The following is a 13,674-nucleotide window of genomic DNA, read 5'->3' on the forward strand; positions in this document are numbered from 1 at the left end:
CAAACGTCACTGCATATGCTTTACGCCCTCCCCGCACCCGGTTCTTCCCATCGCTGCCTTGGTCACATCGCGCCGCGGTCGTATATCCCATCTCCCGTCCACTGATGGGCCTCCCACTTACCCCATGGGGCTCAGCGCTCCCGCTCTATTCCGAAGGCTTGCACCCAAGAACAAGATAGCCGACCCAGAGCCAGCGATAGCTGCGATAAGTCAGTTTCAACTTCCGACCTGCTGTCCGTAGTCTGGATAGACTGTTGTTTGTTTATTTATCCGGGGAAAAGACATCAATCAGGTGGCCGCGCAAGATCGAGAACCCGATTCTCGTCGTTCGTGACCACGGCGTCCTGCGACAGCGCCCAGTCATGCCCTGCAAATGCCCAGGCCCCAAGACGGCTGGCGCCACCCCTTACTGACGCGTCACTTGAGCCATCCGCGGCTGGGCACTTGGCCGGGCGAGCAAAACCACGAGCTTCAATTTGCTGCAATTTGTTTTGTATGCGGTGTAGAGTTCATCCCTTCCAACCTCAGAATTAACAGGATGCTGGGCACGCTTTGCCCCGTTATCATTGGCGACGGCGTCCGATGGTTGAAATGCGCGCCGTAAACCGAGCGGCTCAGAGCCCATGTGCCCTCGCATCGCATGGGACTCTCAACTCGGACGACAAGAATGAAGGAAGGGCAGCACCTAGCAAACACAGTCCTGTAGATACGTTTCTCTCCGCCCGCCTTCGACGATATAAGCACTCCATCCCGAAGCTGAGAGTGAGCGCTTGACGGCTGTCAGCTGGAAGGTTGCCAAGATCCGGCTTCGAGCGCTGCGATGAATCGGTGCAAACCCATCTTTACGTAAGATGCCAAGACACGTCTCGTATGGATGACTTTTGCGGTGTGGGCCAATCACGCCTTTTCCGTTTGTCATCTGGTCAGGGTCGCACGATCACCATCCCAGACCGATTCACCGCTCGACAGCCACGAGGGTGAAGCTCAGACGATAGTCGCGAGACCTCTAGAGAAAATACAGGCGTTGCAGAATGCGGCACGACTGAAGAATACTTGCAGTTTGGGGGCAGAGACGAGCGTCTTCCTCACGGGATTTATGCAGGAACACCCAATGGCTGGAGCTCATGTCGTCCGCTCCACTAGACCTCTGAGTGTGTTTCCGCGCCGTACTATCACCGCCATCATGAACATTCATCCTCGGTGAAAGGAAGACATTGGGGGGAGCCTTGAAAAGGCTGTGTTTGCCTACGCCACATACCGACAAGTGCTCCTCACTTGTGGCTAAGGAACCATTATTGAAGTCCTGAAGCTTCGGTCTGCCGTCCTCCAAGCGCCAAAAACTCAACGATGTCATCTCAACATACACATAACAAAGATATGATGGCATTTTCCGAACATCTGTATGACAAATTTACTCTTTTTTCTTGTCTTAATTGAAGACAGAGCCTCATGTTTCAGAACGAAAGCCTGGTAACGCCTTCGCGTTGTGTCGGCCGGATGCGGGTTGGTTCTGCCACGCTGAGGCTGCACCACCATCGAAGCCGCCGTAGAGATCACCGATGAGGGCTGAAAGTTCTCTCTCAAAGCATTCGGAGTTCATATACCCTATATTGAACTCGCAATTCACTACGACACATGCTATTCCATCGACTACTGCATAACGCCAGCACATTGAATCCCCAGACTTCAACAGTATCACAGTACTCAGTAGGTATCTATCCAAGTATAACTGGAATTTTCGCAGTGTAATGTAAACCTCTATAAATTGGATGTAGCTGCGTTCAAAAGGTAGAAGGTGAATCCTTATACTTCTCTAAATTTACGGTTATTGAAGTTGGCGATTTGCGAGGGCAAAAAAAGTGTCGGTTAAGCGGAACACCACTTGATTAGTCCTACCCCGTACACACTTGCACTGACGTCATGCAGTAGTCGGTGGGATACCAAACGGCGAACGACATGCAGCGAAGCGTCGACGTCCATGACCTTGGTAGTGACAAGACATTTTGGTGCTCAAGTGCGATTGTCTCGGCCTTCTGCTCACCTCGGTGTGGCCGCTTTTGACTTGACTTGAAGAAAGTGACGACTGAGGTAAGGTCAGGGCGAGCAGAGTGAAGGAAGCTGCTCAGCGTCTGCGTACTGCGATAGCGGCGAGCCCGAGGATGGGAAATTAAGCATAGGCAAACTTAAAGCACTACGCAGTGAATAATTCATTTCAATTTATTTAGGTGTTCTTCCTGCCCCTTGAATTTGACTCAGTTTAAAATGTTAGCAGGGTATGGCACCCTTTTTTAGGTGCAGTTTGCTGCTAAATGAATCGCGTGGCACCCCTGGATGCCAGTGTACGTTCAGTACATATACACAGATGATAGGCAGCAACATCATGGAAAAAGCACATTTCGAATTGCCTTGTTTCTCTCGCGCCCGGCTTCTACAACGCTCCCCAAGATGGAGTTGTTCTCTGTTTTGTTCGCTCTGATCGCTCTTGTAGGCTTTTCTTCCGCTCATCCGGCCGAGACTCACAGCATACACTCCAGCCTCCATCGCAAGCGAGCTTTGGACGGCTACTTCGTTGTAGACCAGGCGGAGGGAGACGAGTTAGGCTGCAGCGACAAACAAATCGACACGCTTTACACGGCTGTGATTGAGGCTAAGACCTTGGCCCGCAGTGCTTCAGATGCACTCGCAAAGCCAGAGTCTACGGGCTCTAAGTCATTCCTCAAGTGGTTTGGCAGTACGTTAATTGAAGTTCATCACCAGCAACCAATACGCTAACTCGCCAAAGAGGAAAACGCCAACGATGCCATGAGAACAGCAATCAAAGCCAACAACTACGACCCCGTCGCAAACGTACAGCCGCCATGGGAAAAGAACCGGATCCACGACGCCAACCTGGCCGCACTCAGCCCGACGGGGCTCACCTTCGTGTGCATCCCCTACGACTTCGCGCTCTGCGGGCCGGGGGCTGCTGCCATCGCCTTCCAGACCGGATCCATCTCAGACAACACGGGTCCCTTAGTCACGTTGTGTCCTCCATTTTTCAGCAGACCGACATGGCAGAACATGGCCGACGATTGGCGGACGTCTGGGTGGGATAAGACTGGGAAGGTTCTGCTCACGTCGGGATTTACCTTACTACATGAGCTACAACACATTCCTCAAATCACCGGGGATCAGAGAAGGTGTACCGACGTCGACAACTATGCTCCCGCACCAAATGATGTTACCAAGGCGTGCTATCATCCTTACTGGTATGTATTCTGTGCACGAGCATAGTGGTTGAATGTCTTGCTAACACGACAACAGCTGTGAACACATTGATGATAAGGACAAAGTGCAAAACGCCCAGAATATGGCGTACTATGCATTAGATACTGTTGTAAACCCTTGAGACCTTTTCTAAAGAGATACCCCTGAATAAGAATACAAAGCGACGTTAAGGTTATGTAATGATACCCAGCTCACCCTGCTCATCTCGGTCGCAAGTAGTGGCTCATGAAGTGTTGCCTAAAGTTGAGATCCTAGATAATGTGCTACTTGCAGTCTGACATCATAGCATGAAGCCCAGTGTTGTCGACTTTGAGCTCAATCATGCCTCTTTCGTTTGATTGCGGGAAACCGCGAGAGAGTTGTGTGTCTGATGACAGAGTCGTCCGGCCGCCCTGGCCGCAAGAACCCAAGCATGTCGAGTAGCCCTTGACACGGAGACTGACCTATCTCCAGTGCACTTTGAACTTAGACTCACCCGCTCTGGGAAGACTCTGATTGGTTGGATCAGATCAGCAAATATATTGATTACGAGAAAGTGCCCAACTCAGAGTCGCTGGGTCCATCACCGAGATGGTTCCTGCCGCACGTTACACCAGCTGTAAGATCGGAATCTGGTTCCCGATTGTCAACACGGGTAGTGACGTCGTTTCCCCATTGCTTGCTGTCTCTTCTGTGGGGTAGTTCGGATTAAGCCAGGAGAGCCGCGTATGGCTTCTTGTCGTCTTTGGTGATCCCTGGATAGACCAATCAGGGCCTTCCGTGTCCGAACCTCATTCCGCGTTCTCGCTTTAGGAGTTGCGGGCATCTCGGCAGAACACAAAGATCATCATTGTAATTGCGATAAGTTGCACTATTCAAAAAAAGTAGAAATACGATGTCTGCCCATCGCAAATCCTGTGAGTTGTAAAATCAGCCAACCACTTCCTCATCACTTACTCAAACCTCCACCGACGACTCAACATGTCGTATCCAGTCGTTCCCGTCTCTGCGTGCGCCGACGCCAACATCCCCATACCATCGCTCTACGGGGCCGAGATTCTCTCCTTGACGGCAGTCCCAGTGCTGAACTACACCCAGACTGCATCGCAGGACTACAACTACAACCACCCGACCATCAAAGCCGAGGGCGTCGACTTCTGCAACATCACGATCACGTACACCCACCCCGGCCAGGATGACAGTCTCGGTGTCGAGACTTGGCTGCCTTTGAGCACCTGGAACGGCCGCATTCAGTCCGTCGGCGGCGGGGGCTGGATCGCGGGCCGCTTCTTCCTTTCGTACCAGGCCATGACTGGCGCCGTTGCCGAGGGCTATGTTGCCTCAAGCATTGATGCCGGGCTTCAGGACAAAAGTGGCCAAGTTGCATACACCCCGGACGACTGGGCGATGGTCTCAGAGGGGAACGTCAACTTGTACAACCTCCAAAACTTCGGGTCCGTGGCCCTCCATGACCAGGTGAGTTGTAACTGAGTTCCAGTCGCACGACAAACATTGACACTCTCGGGTGTGTGGACGTGTCTTGCTAATCTTCTGCCAGTCTATCATCGTGAAGGCTGTCACCGAGAACTTCTACGGCCAGAAACACGAGTACGCGTACTGGAGCGGCTGCTCGCAAGGTGGCCGACAGGGCATGATGCTAGCCCAGAGATACCCCGACGCGTACGACGGCATCGCTGCCTCGGCGCCTGCAATCTACTGGAACGAGTTCTTCTCGGCGTCCATCTGGGCACAGACGCTTATGAACTCCCGCGGAGAGTTTCCCGAAGGCTGCGAATTCGACTACATCACTGCCGCCGCCATCGCAGAGTGCGATCCCATCGATGGCCTTGTCGATGGTCTCGTCTCTGATGAATCGGCCTGCGAATTTGACCCGATGACTCTAGTGGGACAGCAGTTCAACTGCTCCGGCAAGACATCCACTATCAGCGAGACGGCTGCGGTGGTCGCTGCGTCGACCTGGGCAGGCCCGCGCACCCCGGAGGGAGACTTCCTCTGGTATGGCCCGAACCTCGACGCTCGCCTCTCCGGCGATGCGTCCGGAGGAGCGCAGACTTCGGATCTGGGTTATGCCCAGACCGCCTGCAGCAACGGCACCTACGAGGGCGCGCCCGCTGGATTTGGCGACAAATGGATCCCCCTCTTTGTGCAGAAGAACTCATCTGCATCCTGGAAAGACTTGACCCCCGAGAACCTCCCCGTCTTCTTCAAAGAGTCCATCCGCGAGTTCAACTCTATCATTGGGACTGCTGATGCAGACTTGTCTGGATTCCGTGCGTCTGGTGGGAAACTCATGACCTACCATGGCACTGTAAGTCGATCTTCTCAACGTCGTTCAAATGCATACTAACTGTCTCCGATCCAGGCCGACGGCCTCATTCCCCTGAAGCAGACGACGCACTATTACAATGAAATCCTGAAGCTGGACCCCAAGGCTCAGGACTTTTACCGTGTCTTCGAGGTTCCTGGGTTGGCCCATTGCGTTGGGGGTGTGGGAGGGCAGCCAACTGCCATGTGGGATGCTCTCGTTGCCTGGGTAGAGCAGGGAAAGGCTCCAGACTCACTTCCTTTGCAACGGAAGGATGAGAAGGGCGGCAATGAGGAGCGCTTGCTCTGCCCGTACCCTCAGCGTTCCCGCCTGGCCTCGGCTTCGGGGGGCAACACCACAGCCGGTGCTCAGTGGCAGTGTGTTGAGGCCTAAGCAGTCTCATATCCCGGCCCTCATCCGCGCATTTTCATTTGATTCTTGTATTTGTCATCGGCCTTTGTTGACGAGAAAGTGATGAAGATCAAGTGCTGGATCTTCAGGTACAGATCGAAATTAATCCACCAAAGTGTTCGCGTTCAAGAACGGCTCTTTTATTACTGTAGACCACTTAAGGCCCACATCAAGTGAGAGTGACTTTGGCAATAGGATCAAGACTTTTACCATCGAGCTTGTTGGCTGAGCGCAGATTTCGCCACCCTCGGCATCGTGGGTCAACTAGGGCTTGATCCGCTGACACGGTCAGCGTGACCTATATGATTCAACAGGACAAACCCGCAATGCTTCCTCTGCGGCAGCTTATACGGGGCTGTCCTCGTATGAACACGGATGGCTCCCGTTGACGCCATCCTGTGAAGGGATGTGATCAGATAAGGCCAGCTACTGTTGTCCTGGTGTGATTGGGTGGGAGTTGCAACTTATTGTGAAGTCGGAGATCTGACGGGGTTCAGCCGTCGTCTCGGAATCTTTGTCGTCGAGATATTAATACCTCAACTCATCTTGTCGCGGCTGACCCGGGTCTTCGGTAGAGGATTGTGCCGTTGGCTGTACATTAACCCGATCACCTGACATGAATGGAGTCTTCAAAGAAGGCATTGAATCATGCTTTGTTAGTCAACTTCATACAGAAGAGAGGAGAACCACGATGTAAAAGCCCACACACCACGTATTCTTCAGCAGGTCGGAGCCTTTTACCTTAAATGCGGAGGCTTTTACTTGAAATGGAGACCCTCCAACTCAACCTTGGCTTGGGGCTAAAACGTGACGATGCAGAACCCAATCGCGAGCGAGCGACAGGCATGTTTTATCCTCGGGATTCACCCCGCATTCAACCCCGCATCGCGTCGATCCCGAGCCCCGACCAATGCCCTGTTTGCCCGCCATGTCTTCAAAAGGCCATGTATCCCGCGGGATTCACCTCTGCTTCCCCCGCAACACACCCAAAATCGTACGTTTGTCTGTCCATCCTCACCCCGACCCCCGGGCGGCCAGATTGATTGTGGCAACCCCCCACCACTCACGGCAATGGTGATTACTCTCCGGTGGAAGGAGACAAGACAGTGAGTACCGAATGCGGCAGGTTTCGGATGACACTCGGACACTCTTGAGAGAGAGGCAGAGAGAGACACGAACAGATCGGGGGCCCGCCGGTGGTTAGAGCTACATGAAGCCCCGACGCTGCTGCGACGCCTGCCGGCGGCGTCACCGCAAATGCGTCGTGCAACCCGGCGCAACGGGCTGCGGCGCCTGCGTCGAGGCGGACTTGGAGTGTCACTTTGATACCACATTACGCTTTAAGCATGCACCCGGCAGCTCGAGGAAAAGTGCCTCTGTCGGCGATAAGGTCCAGAAGCTGGAGCAGCAGAGAGGTGTGACTTGACTTTCCTTTCCTGGACAACTTTCCCATCACAGACATTCTGTTGCAATTTATACACATTGTCAATCCCTCGGCTTCCTTCTCAAACCTTCACATCGCTCCATTTCGTTACACCAGGGGCTTATTCTGTGTTCAGCCAGACGTAAGAGCGAGGCAAGTCGAGGAGTAGAGGAGACCGGGACCGAAGCCTCCTCGTCACCAGCCACTCAGTCCACCCAGGCGGCCGCGAGGAGTGGTAGCGTCGGATCTCACGCGTCACCGCACGGCTCAGCGTCCTTCGAGAGCCAGCAACTTACTTTTGCCTTCTCTCCTCCTGCGGGATCGAGGCCTGGCGAGGCGCCTGCTCAGAGGTTCACCGGCCACGGATCGCACGGTGATGGGAATGCACCCATCGGGTTCATGTTGAACAGGGGCCCGCCGGCTGAGCCTCCAAATCGATCAAGCTTTGCCTCTAGCCCCGGTTATCTCGATTCCATCCGCGATGGCCTGGCCTCCGAGTCTGGGGGATGGAATCCCGGGGAGGTCCAACCCCAGCTTCAGATATCGTATCTCCTAGGGGATTCTCCGTCGACTCAAGGCGGATCAGCACCGCGTGAACGGACTGAGAGTCTTATATCAGATGTCGAGGTACGACCACAGCCTACGGATCCCGAACACTGCGGCTTTACCGGACGTCAAGCATATCTGTTCCGCACATACATCATGAGGATAGCTCCTTCGGTAGGCTTCACTTACGTGGTCTCTGATGATTAATCATCCCGTCTAATCTCACTCCACACAGATTGATGCATGTCACGATGCCCGTCCGTTCACCCTCGACGTCCCTCGCCTAGCTCTCAGCACACCAATCCTCCTCAACGGCATTTTCGCCCTCGCGAGCCGTTTTGACACACAAGCTGACGACAACGCCGAAAAGACTGATCTTGAGAGCACCTACTACCACAATCGATGCATCGAGCTGCTCATCGAAGCCTTCTCGCAACCACCCGAGACCTGGGACTCTACCCTCCTGACGGCCGTCGTCATCATGCGCCTATACGAGGAGTACGACAACGAGACGGACTCACATTACCACCATCTGCGCGGGACCCGCAACTTGCTGAACCATGACGCGATTGCAAGGTTCGTCACTCAAGGCGGGCTTGCTGAGGCGGCCAGCTGGGTGCATTTGAGGCAGGCGCTATATGTATTCTTGGTACGCCGAACACCGATCGAGATCTGCCTGGAGAACTTCGAAAGGTCTTCCACCTTCAGGATGAACGATGACACGGCGCACGCGAACCGGATAGTCTACCTGTTCGCGAAGGTGTTGAAGCTCTTCTTCCCCGATGATGGCACGGGATTTCTGGCAAGCAGCACCGCCGCCTGGGAGGAGCTTCAGGGTGAAGTCGAGGCTTGGTATCGAGACAAGCCGGTGTCATTCCGTCCGCTGTTTTATGACCGGCCGGATCTGGCGAGGGGGAAGCCGTTTCCGGTGTTGTGGATGAGTGCATGCCCAGGTGATTGCATCTTGAGGCCCTGGTCGCAAGACCTGGAAGCATTTGACGATAAGAACGATCGCTGATATCGTCGTTTAGCAACCGTTGGTCTGGGATACTACTATGCCTCAAAAGCCATTTTCAGGTTTCAAGATTACAACAGCTCAAACTCAATGGTTGGTTTCGAGGGCACGAAGAAGCGGTTCGACAGCGAGGTAAGCCACATGTGCTGAAGTCTGGCAGGATCTTCAAGCTAACTTTTCGAAATCTCCAGCGCGAGATAACATTCTACTTGTGTATTCTAATGGGTTTGGCACTTTCAAACGAGGCTGTGAATGCGTATTATCTCCCAGCGCATATGCTGTCTCTTTGTAAGTCCCATCAAGACGAGTCATTGCACGTTGCTATGACATGCTAACAGTGGTACAGGCGGACATCTCATACGACATCCGCTGGAGAGAGAACACACGATAAAGTACTTGGCACAGGTGAGGAACATTGTGCAATGGAAAACAGGGGCGTTGGTCAAGACATTGAAAGAGCAATGGGCTGAGCTTGACAGCTTCTAATCAATGATTCAAATTCATCCGCGTGGCTATGCAATTTGTTCGTGGCATCATCCCGAAAAGACACTGTGACACCTATGCTTTACAGTCTCATACTGCCTTGACGAATCAAATACCGTCATTGAAGCTGTAGTGCTTGTCCCAGCGCTGTTTCTCGTCAGCACCAGCTCGTAGCGATGGGTTGAATAAAAGAACTCACCGTGTCCCAGGGCCGGCTCTTATCGACGAATCGGAGATCTGTGCCGAGCCTAATGCGCCCTTCAGGGTCAAAGTTCTTCGTTGAAGCGTGGATCTAAGGTTTTGGTCAGCAAATGATAAAAAGAATGAGTGCTGCAAGCCGACTGACCATATGCGCCGTGTGGAAAACAACATCACCAGCCTCGTAAGCAGAGACAAGCCACTTCTTCCCATACCTGCGCCCAAAGTCCGCAGGTCCGTCGCAGAGGAATCCCGTGGTCATCATGTTCGCATTGAAGGCATTCCTCGTCTCCTCATCACTCATGCCCTTCGCCTTGGCCTGGGCTGTGAACTCATTCTCAATCTCCTCGCCGAGCTTCTCGCCGTCTTGCATATAAATCAAGCCTCCACCCTGGAGCCGGACATCGCCCATGGGAACCCACGCAGTGACGGAGGTAGGCTCGCCGTAGCGCATGAACGACTGGTCATAGTGGACTCCGATAGCCTTATTCCCGGGGGTGTTGTTCCTCAACAGTGACCTCTTGACAGGGAGTGTGTTGTCTCCCCAGCCCGTGAACTTCGCCACAAAGTCGCGTAGGGCGGGGTGATTGCAGAAGCCCTGCACCTTTCCGTCTTCGGACCCCGCATACCAGTCTTCCGTGTGTGCCTTCAAGGCCTGGTCGGCGAAGATGGCGGACCGGTCCGTCTCTCCGGGCCGAGAGTTCTTCACGCTGCCGGCGCCGATGCCGGGGTAGTCGCCGGGTGATTTCGCATCGTCAAAGATGCCGTCGCGTGGTGATGTGCCGGGCTTGATAACCCCTGATGGCTCGAGAGACTTGAAGTAGGCTTCGCGAGCGGCGAGAACGTCCTCCCGAGGGAGAATGCCCTTGAGAAGAAGGTAGCCATTTTCACGGTAGCGTTTACGTAGGACCTCGAGGTCTTCTGTTGGGTATGAGGGGATGAGCTGCTCTACTTCGTTGGGTGAGAGGAGGTCGTCGTTGACATGGAGCTGGACGCCGGCGATCGTGGGAGGACCGGCTGGCGTGGGAGACTCTGCATGCGGCATGGTGAGTGTCTGTTGTTATCCGTTGGTTGCTCTCAATGAACGGTGGTGTGTTATACGATATTCTGGTAGAGAAAGAGGCAAGTGAGTATGCGATCGATGATGTGAGTAAAGAGAATTGGATAAAAGCAGGCACTCACAATGAACCCATCGTGAGAAGACCCTTTAAATAAGTATCCTACCAGCCGCCGGGCATCAACACCCGGCGAATTCAAGAATAGCCATTCCCGCCCGAAATTGGCGCCGCGTGCCTTTCTTGGCCATAGGGCGCGGTCCACGAATCTCCTTGAAGAGAAAAGTAATCCGCGGGGTAAAAGCAGAGCATCCGCCTCCTACCCGGCGAATAATTGCCTAATCGGGATAGCTCTGACAGCTGTGGCTTGGAATTCTCCCCATATATCCCCCGCATTTTCAGGCATTTTGCGGCGAATGTCCCACGCTTGACGTTATCTGATCCCCACCCCTATTGTTTTGCGATCAGCTACGCGGGATGGCAAATGTCAGATTGCCGAGAGGGACGAATAGTTTTCCAGGGTCATGCGGGTGTGCTAGGTCAGTAAGCGGCTTGGGAATGTGTCTGATCTCCACTGGTTCGGAAGGGGGCTGGAACGTGTGCCGTGCCGGCGGGATTGCCGGGACGGATTGGGAAGGCACTCGCCGGGTGACGGAAATCATGGCCACTCTTCCGGCGGAATTGATAACTATTCATCGTCACGTCGCCGTAGACTACCAAGATCAATCATCGACGTTGAAGAGAGAGCCTGTTTGAAGAGAGAATCTGTTACGGCATGAATCTTGGCACTGCTCATGACCTTGTAGGAATATGATTGATGGGGTAAGTCACGTCGGACAGAAGTCCGAGCATACGCATTGCGCTGAATCGGAGGAAAGTGGTAAATTTGAGGATAGGCCCAGCCGAGGACCATACGTTCGAGCTCTTACTCAGACTACGCGTTGCGAGACATGTAACACGGTTCTTCAGATGTTCATCCCATCCGTTAGCACAACCTCCTGCCTGATTGACAGAAATCTCAAGAGATGAAAATTCATTGATCCTCCAACTTCTCCAAAACACCGACACTGACGTCGGTGTTCGAGACTATTCAGCGGGTCATTTACAATCCTTCTACGGAGGGAAATTCCAATTTCAGCGTTCCATCATTCGTCTTCATAACCAAGAACGACACAGAGCATAAGCACTGGTCTAGAGACTTTGCTTGTTTGGATGCCGGACAGTACCACCGGATGTGTCTCATTATATTATTGGTTGAGACTGATATCGGAGCTCCGTCTGATCTTTTTCATGAATTCAACTAATGTCAATCGCAAAATCAACTAGCGGGGTTCGCGTTGTCATCTCACAATTGAAGTAGGAGAGAAAAAAATACCGCAAGCCGCACGGAGAGCTTATGAGCAAGGACGGGAACCAATGACCTTTCTGTCATCCTGCTATTGAGCCTTGTGTCCTTGGTTTGTAGAAGCCAACAGCGTCAGCATAGATCCCTGCTATCTAGATTGGCGTCAGGTGCTGAGATTACTTGAAGCATACAAATGCTTCAAACACGACAAATCCAGACGGTAACCTGTTGTACAAAGAAAACTTTAAAAGGCGGAAAAGAAGAGACGTGTAGAGGCTGCGACTCAATCAATGTCGTATCCCATCGGCTGGCATATGACTGCGACAGCCGATGGGATAAGCATGACTAGACACCCTTTCGCAACCCTGGGTTAGGGTCATTGTCCCTCCGTCGCATGCAAAAGTATAAAGCAAAGGGTTGAGCACGAAAAGGCAAGAGATTAAATGATATCTGACATATTACTTTCTAATGAAAAACAGCCACACATCTCTCATCTTGCTTTCATCATGCAAATCAACGCATACCTAGTTGTGCTTGCTTCTTTGGCCATCACATTAGCCGCAGAGCTGCCGTCAAAGGTCGTACAATCGGCGCCTAATCCTGTTCTGGCTGCACGCGAGGTTTGCTGTACATTACCGCCTGCAGGCGGTCGTTGCGTGAGTTGTGTAGTCCAACTATGAGTCATTTAATAACTAATACATCATAGACCTGCAAAGCCAATAGCCGCTCAGTTAGTTGATAAGCTAACACTCTACCACTGCCGAATGGGAATGCTAATTTTGCCGCAGGACTGCGATAAAGGAATTTGCATCTAAATGTGTGCAAATGACACCGGTCTGGAAGCCTTGCGTTGTGAGGGTTAAGGCTTCCGCGTGCAAAATTAGTGAATTTAAATGATGGACTGGATTGATTCAATGGATAAAGCGTACGCATGAGACGCAGCAAGAAGGACAAGCAGTCAACTTCTCTCCGGCAACTAAGAAAAGGTGCCGACCTGAAATGCGAGGCACTCAGGGCTATACAAGGACAAGGTTTCTCAGCAAATAACGCGATGCGAGGTGGGATAGAGTTCAGTTATGCTCGGCTTTGCTTGCCGAAGGGTGACAAACGGGGGATCGAATACACATAAATGAAACTGGAATAATTTACCACCACCTTTCTCGCATCTATTAGGCTTTCATTAGCGTGCTTTCTTTTTTGATATCAAAGCGAGCTGCGCGGGTGCGTCCGACTCTAGGCCTGGCTCATGATGATCTAGCTCGGCCGTTGAAATCATTACGGATGTCGCCATCCTCGCCCCGGACTCATTGCACAATTTGAGAGTCTATCCTAAGGCGCACGCCCTTACTAATTTCATCTTCACATCTATTAATTCTTTGATGCCGTCTGGAGTTACAGCACCGGACATAAAAGGGGATACACGCAACAGACTTGCCATTTCCGAAGCCCTCACGTTGTGGTGCCGTTAGCTGCTCTTACCTCGTCACGATGGCGCTATCATCATAACAGTAAGACTCGGTCAAATCAGAACGCTGGAGCGTGAGAGTTCCATAAATTAGTTGCTTTCCACGGGCTTGCGACAACTGACACTACGCTTCTGGTGTCTCTGGAACCGATCAACACAAC

General features: G+C 52.7%; 4 protein-coding genes across 4 annotated transcripts; 3 read left to right on the top strand and 1 right to left on the bottom strand.

The window, feature by feature from the left end:
• Positions 1–2,445: 2,445 nt before the first annotated feature.
• Positions 2,446–3,388, top strand: CGGC5_v010231 (uncharacterized protein; the record flags this gene model as incomplete). Its single annotated transcript, XM_032021282.1, has 3 exons — positions 2,446–2,731; positions 2,783–3,248; positions 3,304–3,388. The coding sequence occupies 3 exons, from the start codon at positions 2,446–2,448 to the stop codon at positions 3,386–3,388; spliced, it is 837 nt and encodes a 278-aa protein (XP_031881908.1).
• Positions 3,389–4,227: 839 nt separating this feature from the next.
• CGGC5_v010232 (putative feruloyl esterase) lies at positions 4,228–5,965 on the top strand (the record flags this gene model as incomplete). The annotated part of the gene is made up of 3 exons (XM_032021284.1): positions 4,228–4,722; positions 4,805–5,575; positions 5,630–5,965. 3 exons carry the CDS (start codon positions 4,228–4,230, stop codon positions 5,963–5,965), a joined length of 1,602 nt encoding a protein of 533 aa, XP_031881907.1.
• A 1,228-nt stretch (positions 5,966–7,193) lies between these two features.
• CGGC5_v010233 (uncharacterized protein) lies at positions 7,194–9,453 on the top strand (the record flags this gene model as incomplete). The annotated part of the gene is made up of 6 exons (XM_032021285.1): positions 7,194–7,398; positions 7,543–8,126; positions 8,188–8,905; positions 8,984–9,099; positions 9,159–9,255; positions 9,314–9,453. The coding sequence occupies 6 exons, from the start codon at positions 7,194–7,196 to the stop codon at positions 9,451–9,453; spliced, it is 1,860 nt and encodes a 619-aa protein (XP_031881905.1).
• Positions 9,454–9,558: 105 nt separating this feature from the next.
• CGGC5_v010234 (uncharacterized protein) lies at positions 9,559–10,693 on the bottom strand (the record flags this gene model as incomplete). The annotated part of the gene is made up of 3 exons (XM_066152290.1): positions 9,559–9,597; positions 9,650–9,742; positions 9,797–10,693. 3 exons carry the CDS (start codon positions 10,691–10,693, stop codon positions 9,559–9,561), a joined length of 1,029 nt encoding a protein of 342 aa, XP_066008372.1.
• Positions 10,694–13,674: the final 2,981 nt, after the last annotated feature.

This window comes from Colletotrichum fructicola (assembly GCF_000319635.2).
Source record: "Colletotrichum fructicola Nara gc5 chromosome Unknown KSG_Nara_v1_contig05, whole genome shotgun sequence".
NCBI classification, from domain to species: Eukaryota; Fungi; Ascomycota; class Sordariomycetes; order Glomerellales; family Glomerellaceae; genus Colletotrichum; species Colletotrichum fructicola.